Consider the following 15,303-nt stretch of genomic DNA (forward strand, 5'->3'; position numbering starts at 1 on the left):
ATTATCATCATCATCATCATCATCACTACTCCTCTGTCCTTAAGTCTTTTCTGTTATTCATTCATTGGTATCAGTCTAGCTCTTGTCTAACTCCTGTTCTCTCAGTTTTCTTGCTGTTTCTGTTATGCACTTCTGTTTCATAGACTCTAATGATTCTTTGTTATGATCAGAATGCACATATCTCAATGAACAGAGCTGGGGTCTTTTTCTCTCTTGTAAACAACTCAAGCAAGCAATAATGTAATAATGTTTATTTATTCATACTGGCTCTAACCACGGGTATAGAAGAAATCCACCATGGAGGCCTCGTCAAGCAGAAAGGTAGCACATTTATCTTTAATAGAAACATATAGAAAGGTGACCAATTAAAGGAAAAACCAATACAAAGACGCCGTCCTATCATGAGCCTCCAGAACAGTCTCAGTGCTCCGTTTCTTTGCTTGTCTTGTCTGGTCTCTGCACTGACAGGATGAACATTCTTCAAAAGATATTCCCTCACTTGATGATTGGATGATGACGATGGAGAGCACTAACACGTCGCCCCAAAATGTCCCATGGATGTTCGACTGGGTTGAGAGGCAGCACCTGCAAATGCAATGACATAACTGTAATATCCAATAAAACATTCAGTGTATAAGGACATCGGCATTCATTTTGTTTCTCCAATATTTATATATTTTAAATGTTTTCCTTTAATTGATCACCAGTCGGCACATCACTGATCACATCTAACTTTAACTCTAAAGAAGAGAATGAAAAGGAGAGGCAACAAAGCTCTTCATCAATTAAAATGCATCAGACTTTACAGAGCGGTGTAAAGCTAAATACATGGGGAAATAATCAGAACATATCACATACAAAGTGTCTCTGTAGAACTTATTAGATGGTGTGCAAAAGATGAAATGGTCCATCATTGCCCCTATCCACTTGTTGATAGCCATGATTACTCTGTGCCCTTCTGTGACTTAAGGTCTTATCCCTTAATCAATCACTGGCATTAAAATTATATTAACAGCTTTGTTTTCCAGTGTAGTCAGACTGTAGAAATAATTCTCCTCATTGTTGTCTCAGTTGACTCTTTGTCTATGCTCTCTCCGATTCCCTCATCCTAATTTTCAACACATCAGTGTTGTGAAACATGCTTTTCCTTTAATCACAAAATACAGTCACAACTACGTTTTACAGCAAGTGCTGTTAGTTAATCTGCCTTGTTGTTCCCACGACCTTGACATGCATGGATGTCTGGGTAAAGACTCCAAGGGGAAGTTTTAGATGATCATCAACTGTAAATATGTGAGGATGTGTGTCACTGTAGAAAAGGAGTAGACGTGGGTAGTGGGTATAAATGCCTGTGCCACAATTAACAAGCACACATGCATACTGATCTGCTGCGATCAGTATACATTTTTTATTTAAAAGTTCAATCTCGTATTGTTGAAAAGTTCCAGAGTAACATCGATTCATGTGAAAGCTTGATTTCTGTGTGGCATCATTTGGCAGCTGTGGACAGTGAACGCGCCCTGGCACATGACAGATGTCATTTATAGTCTATAAAACCCGCAATGATTCTAAGAATCAGGGCTAAACTACTTATTTGATATTTATTATAAGTATTTACACGATCAGTTATTTTGAAAGTATACTACGGTCATAATCGTTTCTCGAAATCATCCGAACAATGGATGGGAAGTCTCCGCACGGCTTTTTTTGAGACAGTATTTACTTTTTAGAGCAAATGTTTTATAAACAGGGATTGCCTATTATTTGGACAACAATGAAAGAAAACAATTTTGACTTAAGGGGGGGATGTAGTTTCGAGCGTCATCATAGAAACAATGCAACTTTATTTTCAAAGTCATCAATAAAAAAATCAAACAGGATCAGTTTTTAGAAACACCTACCGGATAAGTGCAGGAGATCCACAAAAGAGCTTCGTTTCCAATTAATGGGCAATAGACGGACCTATGGGCCAAACCGCGAGGACCCTGTGAGGGGTATGCGGATACCGCTATGGAGTTTCCCAGTGAGTTATGGACATGCCTTCGTGATTTTTTTCTCTGTACACTGGCTTTAGTAGTTAGTGGATTTTCACGCTTTACGCCTGAGGGACTGCATGCATGGGTTAGGGTTGATGTTTAATCGCTCACCGTGGTGCGTAAAAAGGCGCGTCCTCGTCCTTTTCGTCACGTTATCGCTATATCCTTAGGGGGGGTAAATAAAAGGTTTTGCCAAAGCACAGCAGTGATGCAAAGTGTGGTAGGTGACTGCTCTCACCAGCAGCACAGATCTTTTTTTTGACACGGACCTGGAGTAGTGCTGGGACCAGCGCACTTGGTTGCATGTTGGACTTTAACTTGAGCCTTTAACTTGAGCCTTGAAGCGCGTGCATATCTCTAATTATTTCACAATGTTTTTAAACGATGCGGCACCTGTTTGCGAATGTTGCAGAAAACGGGTAGAGGTAAGAGCGCTTGTAATATTATCTGGACTGGTGCGTTGCTTGGTGTGGATTACCTGTGGGCTGCATCAGTATATATATATGCCCGGATTTTACGTTTATCGGGGTGATGAAGTGCTGAAGTGGCGTGCAGTTATTCGGTGTTCACATAGCTCATGTGTACAGGTGATGTTGAGAATATTTCTCTGGAAATAATAGTCAGGCTTTCTGTCAACTGTTCTGTCTGTTTTTCGAAGTTCTAACGCACTGAAATGTGTCAGTCTCTGCAAGCTTCAGTTTATTCACTACAGTTCATGGAAATAGATTGTGTAATGCCACCTCTTAGAAAGTGTGTGGGCTGTATATTAAGCTATAATGCTTAATAGCCATTAATCATAAGCTATTAAACATTCACCTCTAAATGAAGCCAGGTTGCTTTCTAGTGATGGACACTGAGCACTGGTGGGAATAGAGAACATTCAGAACAAAAAGACTCCTTTTGACGCTTAAGTCATATTAACTCAAGGCACTAAATTTGTTGGAGCTGCTGGACTGATTCCCACTCATGCTAAAGATCTGTTATTTCCTGTAACTGTAAGCAGCTCCAGATAAAATGCTCTGTTTTTTCTGTCTTGTTCACAGGGAAAATATGTCTAGAGTCATTCTTCTCTAGCATGACTCAGCAGACTGGGAAGTTAAGGGTACTGAATGCAAGAGCTGAATCTGCAGTTTTTTGACACAGTCGTGTCATACATATGTCAGCAGAAAAGAGCAAAAGGTTATCGCAGGCTGACACCTCCAGTATAAGGGATTCCAGTGAAGCCGAATAGGAAATTATGTCACACTGTGTCATCTGATAGCTACTTATTTACAACTCTACTCTTTGTCATGCTTTTTGTTTCAAATAGAATGATCTTATCAGGCTGCTGTGCTATTATACCATGCTGACTAGTTGGTTTCAATTGCTGATATTTTTGTGCACCTGTTTGACATGGTTAGTTAAAATAGGACATGTCCAAGGCACCATCTCACGTGAACATCCAGCCACCTTTCCAAAAGGATCTGTCACATACCTTGAGTGAAGCTTGCCAATATCCAAAGCACTGTCACTTGTGGTCTACTGCTTCCGATTTAAAATAGCAACATGGTTTTGGCAGAGAAAGCTGGTAACTTGAAGTTTGGCCACAGTCCTGCAGGACTGCAAATTCCACCACCTTGGTGAGAATGTGGAGAGAGAGAGAGGGTGTGTGTGTGTGTGTGTGTGTGTGTGTGTGTCTACACACAGTTTAGATTGATGAATTCTCACGTAGGCAATGGTGGAGGTGAAAGGGTCACAGATAATCCTTAAGCTGAGTCACACACACCTATTTAACAAAGTGACCGCGTTTGGGAAAATGACAAATAAGGAGTGCCATTAGTTGTCTACGGCAACATCCTTTTACCTCTGAAACTACTACATACATTTCTATATGTTAAATATACTTGACACATTGTTGATCTGAAGTTTTACTCTATAATGGTAATGTAGAAAGACCTCCGGGGCTTGTATAAACTTAAGTTATCATAGGGGGTCTGAAAAAGACCATATGGACAAAGATTTAAAATACGTGGTTCCTTTGAAGGGGACAACTTTACAAAGGTCTACTAGTTAATTTATTGCCGTCTTAGTGAAGCCGAGCAGCCACTTAAGGGATGAAAACAGGACCCATTCTAGAAGGATTTATTCCCTGTGTGAAATGCTTTGTAATTCATCCCTTTCAGTGTTCATTTCCCGCCATGCTTACATCTTGTATTTCTATTAGTAACAATAACTTTCACTGAATGACTCCATAAGCACCAGTGAATGTTACACACCTGTCGACACCATTTATGTGCATGTTTAGTTGCCTATGTGTGGTGATATTCACTGGATTGCAAATCTGCAGAGATTACAAGTGCTTGCTCAGGGGAACAAGAAGGCTGCAATTCTGTTACTAATGCACATGGTAGCTTGTGAAGTTGTGTGACACTGTGTACCTCTATGAGTTTGCATTAGGTTTCTGTGAAACATGGGGGTGGTATGAGTCAGATGTACAGCTTTATACACAGTCCGACCCCTTTGTGTCCATGACAGTGCCCAACAGAAAAGGGGGCATGGAGGTTAAGCTGATTATACTATTGACCTCTTAAAAGACAGCTGCTAATGTACTGCTGGTAATGTTATTTTAATTCTTGACATTATTTCTTATTATCCTTGAGTGGTGAAGTAGCAAACCACTCAGCTCAGACTAATTTGTGCTAGTTTTCTGGAAGTCTGTCAGCTTAATCTAGCCTGTATCTGACCTGTCTGCTTGGGAAGATCATTTGTATTTCCTATCATCCTTTTGCGTCACACATCCAGGCCGCTGTGAAAGAGTGTATTCAGCATGTGGCACAGAGGAACGAGGCAAAATGCCCACATGACCCACAACATTAGAACCACTTTAATTACCAAGAATATCATTAGAGTTCAGGGAGTGCTTTCAATGGATGTTAGAGATTTCTTTCATTGAGAAAGGGTTAGAAGCAATATCTACATTTTTGAATAGGGCTGACTCAAGGGTTCAGTTATAGAACCACCCTGTTTTAAATAAAGCTTAAGCAAAGAAACAGTCATTTTAGCAATGTCATGAAATCTGCAGGTTTCTGTTCAGAATTCAGGATATCACATGGTTTTGTAGATGTAATATGAAAAAATGAAACATAAAAACGTGAATGAGAACTGCTTAATCATGCTGAATCATTATGATTCTACATGCTACAGCCCTAATAATCATATCTACTGTAATGTTTATTTAGACTGATCCTTGAGCAACTAATTTATCCAGAAAATTGTATTAAATCACAGTGGGTGAACAACATGATTTTGTTAATGATATCTGCAACATGAATAATTGTTCTCATACGTACTTTGTCATGTGATAAACATTTGAAATTATGTCAAATTATATCTTTACATTCCTGAAGGTTTTAGACCATACATACTCATGGAACTGCATGGAAGAGTCACCAGATGTATTTGTCACATATGTCATGTTGAAAGACCTTGACTGACGTCAATAGATGAGGGTGGGAGGTCAAGGGCATATGTATTACAAAAGACACATTTGTTCCAAAGGTTATGAAGTTGTTATATAGTATGTTAAAGTGAATCATGTTCGCGGAAGAAGAGTCTTGTAAGAAGACGCAACTGATGCAAAGATGAAAAGTGAAACAAATGGAGTAGTAGCCTTTGAGTGACTGACTTTTTGTATCTGCAGGATTGCTTGCCTTGCTGTTGATAGTGTTGGAGTGGACCCGGCCAAGTCTACCATCACCGCTGAGGCCAATCTGTGACCTGAGGGTCTTGAACCATTTCATTAAGGAAGCACGAGACGCAGAAGTCGCTATGGTGAGAGGAAAATGTATGCAGATCTAAGCGCAGGCAATGCTTGTAGCAGCGATATTGTAGTCCTGGAATCACCTATGCTGAATATGTATACACCATTGGATAAAAGTACACTAACATTATTATTTTCATGTTTTTTTTTAGAAGTCATGTAGAGAAGGATGTAGCCTGTCAGAGTCTGTCACTGTTCCCCAAACCAGAGTTGAATTTGATGTCTGGGAGAAGAAAAATGTAAGTAACCACTGAAAACTACAATATGTAAAACACGTTCATGGAGATTTGCTGCCTGTTGATGTGTAATCTAGTTAATTTCTTATTGAAGAGGATCACCTGTTTCCTTTGTTCCGTATCACCTCCATAATGAGACCCTTCAACTCTTGCCTTCTTTACTTTTTTTGACAAGGCATTGGAGCAAGCCCAGGAGGTCCAGTCTGGTTTATGGCTCCTACAACAGGCCCTCAACTTGCTACGGACCTCAGTCACCAACACAGCACTGCACAGCCACATAGATAACTCCATCAGAAACCTGGTCAGCATTAATGCTGTGCTGCGTAGCCTCAACATCCAGGTAAGTTACAAAAAAACAATACCTCTTCTAAGTCCATATACCAACGCAGGTCCGAGGTTTTGATGGTTTCTTTTTCGATCACATACTGTTGATCTTATCCTACCATTTATGTAGCCATGGAGTCAACAGTTATGTAAGACTCATCCATCTTAATTCATTATATTTGAGTGGAAAAATGGCCAAGGTATTTACAACCAATATGTTTTTGCCCTCTACTATTTAGTGGTCATACCAAGGCCATATCAAGTTAAGTTTCTTGTAATCAAATAATGGTGTTTTCTCCAGTAATGGAGAAACTGAGGGATGTCATGGGACATTCCCTAGAAGTGTAACCATAAGCCTTTCATGACTAGTCTGCAGGCACTGAAGCTGCCATATAAACTTGTTGGTAGAGTCCTGAATTTGTGGCGACACAGCCTTTGAAATGATTCAGGTCCAAGCTGAGGCCTTGTGGACAGACAAACTAAAGCTGAATGAGCAGCCTGTGTCCAGGCTCAAGGGTCACTGAAATCAAAGTTTCATCATTTTAACTGGGAACATTTAACATGCTTCTCTTACACATGAAAACCTTGACAAATATTGACTGGAAAGCTTGGAAATGTTACATTTTTTCTCATCGATATAAAGAAAAAATCAACATAAGAGTATTTTCAGTACTTTCCAAGATGAGATCAGCTTGCTATAGTGGGATTATTTGGTTGTCTGAAGTTTTTTTAAATTTTGTCTGTAACATTATAGGCCAAAATGTAGCTTGTTGCAGTGGAGGCTTTTGAGATTTAATTGAAAGAGGAGGAAAGACAAAAAAAAGACACATTTTCCAAATTAAGCAAGAGTTGCTTTGTGTTCTCTTTCAGGAATATACCCCACCAGCAAGTGCTGCAGGGCTTGAGGGAACATGGACGGCGTCCTCCGCAACAGATTTGCTTCAAGTCCATGTCAACTTCTTGCGAGGCAAAGTGCGCCTCCTCCTTTTGGATGCGCAGGCTTGTCAGCAAGATGTCAGCTGATCAGCTGATCTCCCTACTCCAGACGAAGCTAATTTGTGTTTCCGAAGGCAAGAGAAGGGACTTGACACTGCTGACCTGCACGTTGGCTGCTGGAAGCGGTGTGGAAAGAAAGGAAAGATACAGCCGTCCTCACATAAGAGGAGGAAGCTGATAGGAAAAGACAGGACAGGACAGGACCAGCAAGGCTTTGGATGGACAGGAGATGATTGCACCTTGGAATGTAGATGTGAAACATGGACATGGTGAAGCACACACTGACCAAAATGAAGCCTATGGGAAGCACTGCTCCAATAGCTGTTCTACTGGCACTCTCTTGCACTTTGTTTGTGGATGTTAGTCTGCACGTTTAAATCTGTACGTAGTATGTATGTGTGTGTTTCCAGTGAGTTTTGCCCTTACACTCACCCCTTTAGAGTGATTTGTGGAGTGAAACACCCAGAAAATATTGATTGCACCGGGAAATTGGAGGACTGTTGGGTTGCAACAGACCATCCATTTCCCATAATACTGCAAAAATGAATGAGGCCTCACCCCACAAGCCTTTAACATTTTTCCAACCATGCCTCACTGAAACATGAGTCTCTTTTCCTGTTTTTTTTTTTTGATTAATATTTTAATATTTTTTTAAAAGTTGTGTAATTGCTATTTATACAAATTTTCTACTTTTAAGTCTTTGTATTTTTTGTGTTGATTTTAGTTGGGCTCTCGTCGCCATGTTCTTCTGTAACACTGAACACATTTGCAAAGCTGTTTAACATCATTCGCAATGGCACGCTGCTGTTAGTTTCACGTCGCATGTTCAAGGGACTAAAAAGTTGATGCAGAGGTTCTGTTACAGTGAACGAGGGAGCAAGAGGTCAATGAGGAGGAGGGTGGAGGCTTACATGAGAACTGTGAAGTTGTTTTATTATTATCTGTGTTTTTGTTTCTGCCTTACCAACACTCAACCAGTCTCTACAGGCAGTCTGATAGCCAGACTGCCTGGGAAAATGCTGTTTGGCCTTTGCAATTAACATCCTGTGAGCCTGTAATTGCAAATAGTTTTCCAGAATCTGACGCTAACGCTGTCTCTTTCCTCCCTCTATTGTTCGTCATCAAATGGCAAGCAGGCAATCAGTTAGTCCTGGGAACTTGAGGCTCTCTATAAAATGGATGTTCAACTATTTCAGACGAGTTAAGTGTTCTTCCTTGTTTTTTTTCCGTATTTTTAAATCTTGTTGTGCAAGAGCAAGATGTTTTTAAGGATGTTTGTACATGTTTTCTTTCCTGTTATTTCTGTGTTGTTTTGTCCCATCACTGTATAATTTGCTATTTAAATACAAAATATTATTCTTGGATAAAGAAAGGATAGATGGAAACACAACAAGGGGAAGTCTGTCCATTTCATTCATTATCTTCATCTTGTTCACGTCAGTGGAATTAACAAGCTTCTGCCGTTCAGATGCTGAATGCAAGCTGCTATCACAGACCTTACTCTGCATAAATGATAGTCATTTAATCCTGATCAAATGTCGCTGCCCTTGATGCAGAGGTGATAGTTCAAGATACATTCCAGCTAATTTTTATTTTAGTCAAATTAAGTACACTGTCACCAGCAGTTCAAAGATTTAAAGGGAAATTTAAATACACCACTGCCATCTAGTGGAGACTTACTGCAACAACACCTGCATGGAATTTAAACTTAGGATTCTTCAGTTTTTCTTATTATTTATATCTTTGAAAAACTTGCAGATATGAAATAAAACACTCAGTCTGACTCTTAAGCCAAAAAAAATATTAAAGACACTTGTACATTTATTTGGCACAGCCATGTGAACAATACTTAAATTTCACTGAGGTTTTACCTGCCAAACAACACGGTTGCTTCAAGACATGCAAAGTAAAAAAAGAACAACAACTTGCAACTGACGAAACACATGACAAAAGAGCAAGGTATATTTAGTCAACTAAAGATTCACTAAAGTCCCAATTAAAGTATTCCAACACTGTTCACTGACAAACACACAGCCTGCACACTGTTTGTTGTCTGCTCCATTTTCGAGTCCTCTAGTGCTGTAATCATAGGCCCACCAGAAAAACATGTTCTCTACTGGTTTTTAAGAAACCAAACAGGACTCACACTCCTCACACCTCTTTTCAGGTCACTGTGGGTCAGGGTAGAAAACCTTAATATGAATGGCCGAGTTGTTGCGTGTACGAGTCATGGGCTCCCCGGCTTCATCAGGATCTTCAGGCTCCAGATCGTCCACGAGCTCCACTGTGGAGGTGTTGGCTGCCAGCTGCAGCACCCCCTGGCTGCTGGCCTGTAGCTGAAGTGCAATGTTGATAGCCCTGTTGATAGCCAGGCCCAGGCCGTGAACACAGATCTCCCTGTGACCCCCGCCTTCCAGCAGCTTCTGACAGCGAGCCAGCTGAGCCCGGAAATCAGTCTTCATGTTGACGTAGACGTCGTTCCGTCTTTTTGGGAGTTTCCGGGGGAGGCGCTTCCTAAGGGTGTACTCCACTGGGTCCATCTCTACAGCCGGAGAGGTGGAGTCAGTGTGCACTGGGGCTGCCTGAGGGATAGAGGACATTCCTGGGTTGCGTGGCTCCGTCATGGTTCTCCGTAGATATATGCGCTTAGGCAGCAAACAAGGAAGCTGAGGAAATAAAGTTGACAGAAAGAAACGGATGAAACGTGCTCATGATACACAAAACCTTCCAGCAGATCCTATCCAACTAACAATGATTTGATTATGTGATCTGCTGGATATATTTGAAATTAAGCCCCACAGATATTTAAGTTACTATCCTATAGGGCATGGAAAAGCAAAAGCAAAATTGTGATGAGGATTTTTTTCACCATTTTCTCACATTTTAAAGACCAAACCAAAGAAATAAATCCAGCAGGTTAAATGATAATAAAAGTGGTCGTTGTAACCCCCCAATAAAATGGACATGACACAAATAAAGCACGACACTAATATTGTTACCATGCTACGACACTGTTAAGGGCATGGACAGCAGGAAGTGGCAACTTAGAACGAGGACACTCAGTGTTACTTTAAATACAGAAACACCTGTGCATGTGTCGTTAGTTCAGCCGGTGTTGCGGTTTAACGAGTGACCATATTAACTTGTGACCGTGAGGTTTGCGTAGTTAATGACAGGCGCTGTTGTCGCAAACAAACACACCTGATTCGTCCTTTGGTGTTTGACAGCTACGTGTCTTTACTTTCCCTGTTTCAACAGCTGTCCCGATAGGACCACCACATACGTTATTCGGCTAAAGGTCACCAGTTAACAGGGTCGCTCGTTATACCGAAACACCAGTAAGAGGCACGGGTTAGTTAAACATTAGCCACATAGCGTTTCCCAGGTAAACCTTGAGGCTAAACATTAAAACGTTGATTTATGCCCGTTACCCAGCAACAAATTAGACTTTCATGTTCATATTGGTGATCTGACATATGTCTCCTGTCTCTAAAACAACGTTTAAATCCAACAGAAACACACCACGAGTCCTCCCGTTAGCTATCCAAGGCTGCTCGGTCTAACAGCGGGTAAGCTAAGCTAATTATACGGCGAGGTGTCAGTGCATTGAGTATTTCATACATATGATGAACACACTTACTTTGACAAGGTCACCTGAAGTCACGAGTGTGCCTTATCTCATCGTTAACGTGTCTGCGTGTGTTTCTTTTCTATCACAGCGGCTTTAGACAAACTGGCGAGTTATTTTCTGTGTGCCCCGGAAGTAGAAATATCAAGGGGGCAAATACCATAGACATGATATATATATATATATATATATAATATATATATATCTATATATATAGCTCTATATATAATAATATATATCTATATAATATATATCAAGGGGCAACCATAGACATAATATCTATCTATTATATATATATATATTATATTATATATATATATATATATACATATATGGCAAATACTGCCTCTGTCATTTTACATGAAGAGCAGAGTCACTGCTGCAGACTGTGGGTCACTACATTGTGACAGTCCTCTCCAAAAGTCATGCAGGATTCACGCTTTTTAAAATATAAAATCATTTAACATTTCACCATAAATGATTTTTGCAAATCCAATGAGTTTAGTTCTTATAATAAGATCTTCTATTTAAAAGAAGAATTTGTCCTTTAACCGGATGGCGATGGATATATATGAAATATGTGCAGTGACTGCTTATGTACCATAGTAAATAAATACATATACTGTGATGTGTACCAATAAACAAACCCTGCCCCCCCAAAAAAAATGTAGAAAGAAACAAAATGATGCAAAATAAAAAATAGCACAAAGACGCCTTATGAAATGTTAAAACTGAGATATTTCATGTCCATGTGATGTCCATTTTGAATTTGAAGCCAACAGCAAGTTTTTTTTTGTTGTTGTTGATTTTTTTTTGCAACCATGAGATATAAAACAAAACTTTGACAGTGATTTTTATCATCACTGCAGTGTGCATTTATTTGGCTGCTCTAAAACGATGATGGAAGATATTATTGTGAAGTACAGAACAGGTGTTATGCTTTCCGGACAGTTATCCTGCTACAACTCTGTTGCTGTGTAAAATGTAAATAGAAACTGTAGGAGCCATATATTCCTTTGGATTTGCGGTTTTATCCCTCCTGAACACTAGGGGGTGGTATGGTAAAGGCAGAGGCTGACCTTTTTTTGGAAAGCTTATTGAGCTTTGCAAAGTTTGCAATAAATGCATTTTCAGTTAACGTTTCTAAAGTTTCGGCATCAGTTTCTCCGGGTCACACGTCTAAACATACAACATAATTAGCAATCAGTAGCGCCGGAAAATGGGACTTACACTACACTACAATATGGATGTAAACTTCCTACTATGGGCAGTGATCCTCCTTATGTGGTACAAAAGGCTCTGCATGGATATTAAGTCTCTTTTCAAAGTAGGACTCCATGCCATCCAGCTTCCTAGAAGAAGCACTCCTCACACTTGATCCAGAGGTTCTCAAGACATTTACTTTTGCCATAGATGCAGCCATTTCTGAGCAGTTGAAGCTGCTCCTTTCGTTTCCTTATTTGTTCTTCCTGTTCTTCCAGAGCATGTTTTTACTTGAGCAACTTTTGCCGTGCCAGTATAGCAGACACTTCAGCCTCAGCTCTGAGACGTGCAGATGCAGTAGATGATACATTAGACTTTGTGCCATCTTTCACACTGCCTTGATTTGAAATGCTGTCACATGGTGCTATTTCATCCTGATCATCATTTTAACGGTTTTGGTGAAATTGTAGCTCTTCTCCATTTTCCCCATTCTCCTCCATTTTGTATCCTTTTCCGGTGATGAGGCCTCCTGCAGCTGGGGCCTTCCAAGGGCATGTGTGCTTTCAACACGGGTTCACTTTGACGTATGTTGAATATTTTAAACCATGCTTCAACATCCTCAATACATCCTTCTGTATGTTTATTAACCTTTGAAAATCATAGCTTTTGTTTTGTTTTCTCTCAGAAATTCCCTAAAACTTGTGGACAGCCTCCCCTCGTAATGTGTCAGATTTTTATTGCATTGGCAACAGTTTAATTCTGTACTAATGTCGCTGGATTGACAGCAGTTCCAAAACTCCCAAACAAACAAACTCCTCCTACCGCGGCCACCGTCTTGGCGGTACCAACTTAACAAAAAAATCATTAAAGATGTGGATCCTCGGAGGGCCTGAGGCAGGCTGAGTTAAGCCTAGGTGCTCAAAGACACCACCTGTAACGACAAAAACATGTCAATCAAAGCAGCCGCTGTGTGAATTAGGCATACATTTAAGCTTTAATATAATTTGAATGGGTGTGTTAGATAAAAATTCAGACTCAGTATAGTTGTCGTGAATGGGGAAATTAGCTATGGAGACCAAAACACCTTTTTGTACCAGGCTGTAAACATGTTTATTTTTGCTGTGAAGTTTCGCACTTTAACATGGGGGCTTATGGAGATTGACTCGTTCTGTAGCCAGCCTCAAGTGGACGTTTGAGGAACTGCAGTTTTTGGCACTTCCGCATTGGCTTCACTTCACAGCCACGGAGGTTGCCACATGGTTAACCACTCTAGCTGTAGTAATTTTGACAGAAGCAGAGGAGAAAGTCTAATGATGTTATAATGAAAGTTTGTTTAGGGTTGAGGCAAAGGTAAGATGGTCGGGGTAACACTGGAGATCACTGTTTGTGGTCCCAAGTATTTGTTTTAATCCAAACAGTGACCTTACCTTCAAGTCTTTTTTTTTGTTTGTTTTTTGCCTAAACCTAAACAAACTGCAACATCTTTGCATCATGAAATGACTTTTTTTTTTATTGTCACATGCAAATGATGTTCTGCTAATATTTGTAATTGTGTTTTTATTTCTATGTACTTACAGCAGTGAGTCTGTTCGCTACCCGGCCAGTTCTTCTCTGTATTGCAAGACAAAGGTCACAAAAGCGCATGTAGCATCACAACCAATGGGTTTTTTGGGATGTTTCTGCCATATTTTTTTTATTTAACATGGCCAGAAAATCCAAATTTGGTTGAAAGGACAGGCGATCATCTTTAGAGTCTTTCAAAAGGCGTTTTGTTGCTTCTTTACTAACGCTTACCATTATGTTAGGAGAGAGCCACATATTTAGTTTACAATAGGAAGCAAGTGGCGAAAGCAAGGCAGGCATCTTTTTCATGTTGTGTCTGATGTGCTGATACACTGGGTTGAATATTTGCTTTCATGTGCTACTGGAGTATTCAAGTATTCATGAAAAGTGTGTAATATTCAAAGATTGTGTGGCAGACTTCCTTTTGACGAATAAGTAATACACAGGAATGTTTACTATTTACAGATCTCACTTTGCCACGAGTGTTGATAGCGGCGGGACTTTTAACATCTCATATCACTCCGCTTCGCAGGTATTTTAACGTAATTCCTTATGTGTCGGTAAAGACACACGGCCCTAGAAACACAAGATACATGACATCACGTGTCAACAATCTTCTTGTCAATTCATACAAACATGCTTTAGGCCTGTTGCCATGGTGTCGTAAAGTTGGCTGGCAGTTAAAGTAGCTCTGTTTTTTAGGTTTTTGTTTTTTCATCTATTCTGTGCAAACATGGACTTGAAGTATGGAGATTTTTTTTTTTTGCCTTTTTTCTTTCATACTTCAAAAAATCTATCTATCCATATAGAGAGTGTGGCATCACAGAAACGTGGCTGAATGAACTCAGTTTGAGTAAACTTATTTAGGCCTGTGATTTGTTTTTAATTACAGTAATAAATCAACTTGTTCCATCTATCCATTCTTTTTTAAATGCAACTATGTTTACCATCAGTTTAACTGTAATTTAGTCTGTGGTTTGAATTTCTAATACTTTTGAATTTGCAGGACACGATTTCTGTAGCAATAATTTAAAGGTAAGGTTTCGGGACAAGCAAGTCTAATATATTTTTATTTTAATATTCAAAATTTTAGTGATTAATATTGATACTTGAATCACTCTTACCCCCAAAATTCCCCAGGGTGCAGATGCACTGTGTTGTGGGGTTCGGTTCAGCATGTATTTTGCTTTATAATATAAATTAAGATAGAAAAAGGTATTGTTGAGGTATAAAATGTTTCATTTGTTGTGACCACATCGCTTCAGCGCATAGTCAAAAACACAAATATATAAATATATAATATATAAAATATATTAAAACTTTTACTCGAAACAAGTATTGAGGCAGCCATTCTATATCTTTTATTAATTTATTATTATTATTAGTTATAAGTTTTAAGTTTATATTGGTTTTTTTTTTTTTCAGATTTGTGGGAAAAACCAAAGCACTCGGAGGAAACCCACATGGGACCTGTCCCTCTAGGACAGAGCTTTATGCTCAGTGCAGGTACTTAACATA

At 39.6% G+C, this 15,303-nt stretch overlaps 2 protein-coding genes across 4 annotated transcripts; one reads left to right on the top strand and one right to left on the bottom strand.

Moving 5' to 3' along the window:
• Window positions 1–1,923: 1,923 nt before the first annotated feature.
• Window positions 1,924–9,002, top strand: epoa (erythropoietin a). 2 transcript variants are annotated; one of them, XM_019268996.2, is made up of 5 exons: window positions 1,924–2,023; window positions 5,716–5,846; window positions 5,988–6,074; window positions 6,247–6,411; window positions 7,266–9,002. In XM_019268996.2, exons 1-5 carry the CDS (start codon window positions 2,011–2,013, stop codon window positions 7,416–7,418), a joined length of 549 nt encoding a protein of 182 aa, XP_019124541.1. In that variant the 5' UTR covers window positions 1,924–2,010; the 3' UTR covers window positions 7,419–9,002. The 2 variants fall into 2 exon arrangements, with proteins under 2 accessions (XP_019124541.1, XP_010746579.1); XM_010748277.3 differs by lacking the exon at window positions 1,924–2,023 and adding an exon at window positions 2,335–2,461.
• A 192-nt stretch (window positions 9,003–9,194) lies between these two features.
• pop7 (POP7 homolog, ribonuclease P/MRP subunit) lies at window positions 9,195–11,170 on the bottom strand. 2 transcript variants are annotated; one of them, XM_010748276.3, is made up of 2 exons: window positions 11,032–11,170; window positions 9,195–10,057 (listed from the first exon to the last, which is right to left on the bottom strand). In XM_010748276.3, exon 2 carries the CDS (start codon window positions 10,013–10,015, stop codon window positions 9,560–9,562), a length of 456 nt encoding a protein of 151 aa, XP_010746578.1. In that variant the 5' UTR covers window positions 10,016–10,057; window positions 11,032–11,170; the 3' UTR covers window positions 9,195–9,559. The 2 variants fall into 2 exon arrangements, with proteins under 2 accessions (XP_010746578.1, XP_027143562.1); XM_027287761.1 differs by lacking the exon at window positions 11,032–11,170 and adding an exon at window positions 10,914–11,010.
• Between the last annotated feature and the right edge of the window lie 4,133 nt (window positions 11,171–15,303).

This window comes from Larimichthys crocea, chromosome XIV (genome assembly GCF_000972845.2).
Source record: "Larimichthys crocea isolate SSNF chromosome XIV, L_crocea_2.0, whole genome shotgun sequence".
Lineage (NCBI taxonomy): Eukaryota > Metazoa > Chordata > Actinopteri > Sciaenidae > Larimichthys > Larimichthys crocea.

Bases quoted from the DNA above. Each gene is read 5' to 3' on its own strand.
- epoa (XM_010748277.3), top strand. From the start codon at position 2,440: ATGTTGCAGAAAACGGGTAGAG. The intron at 2,462-5,715 runs GTAAGAGCGCTT...TTGTATCTGCAG, and splicing joins GTTGCAGAAAACGGGTAGAG to GATTGCTTGCCTTGCTGTTG. The intron at 6,075-6,246 runs GTAAGTAACCAC...TTTTTTGACAAG, and splicing joins ATGTCTGGGAGAAGAAAAAT to GCATTGGAGCAAGCCCAGGA.
- pop7 (XM_010748276.3), bottom strand. From the start codon at position 10,015: ATGACGGAGCCACGCAACCCAGGAATGTCCTCTATCCCTCAGGCAGCC.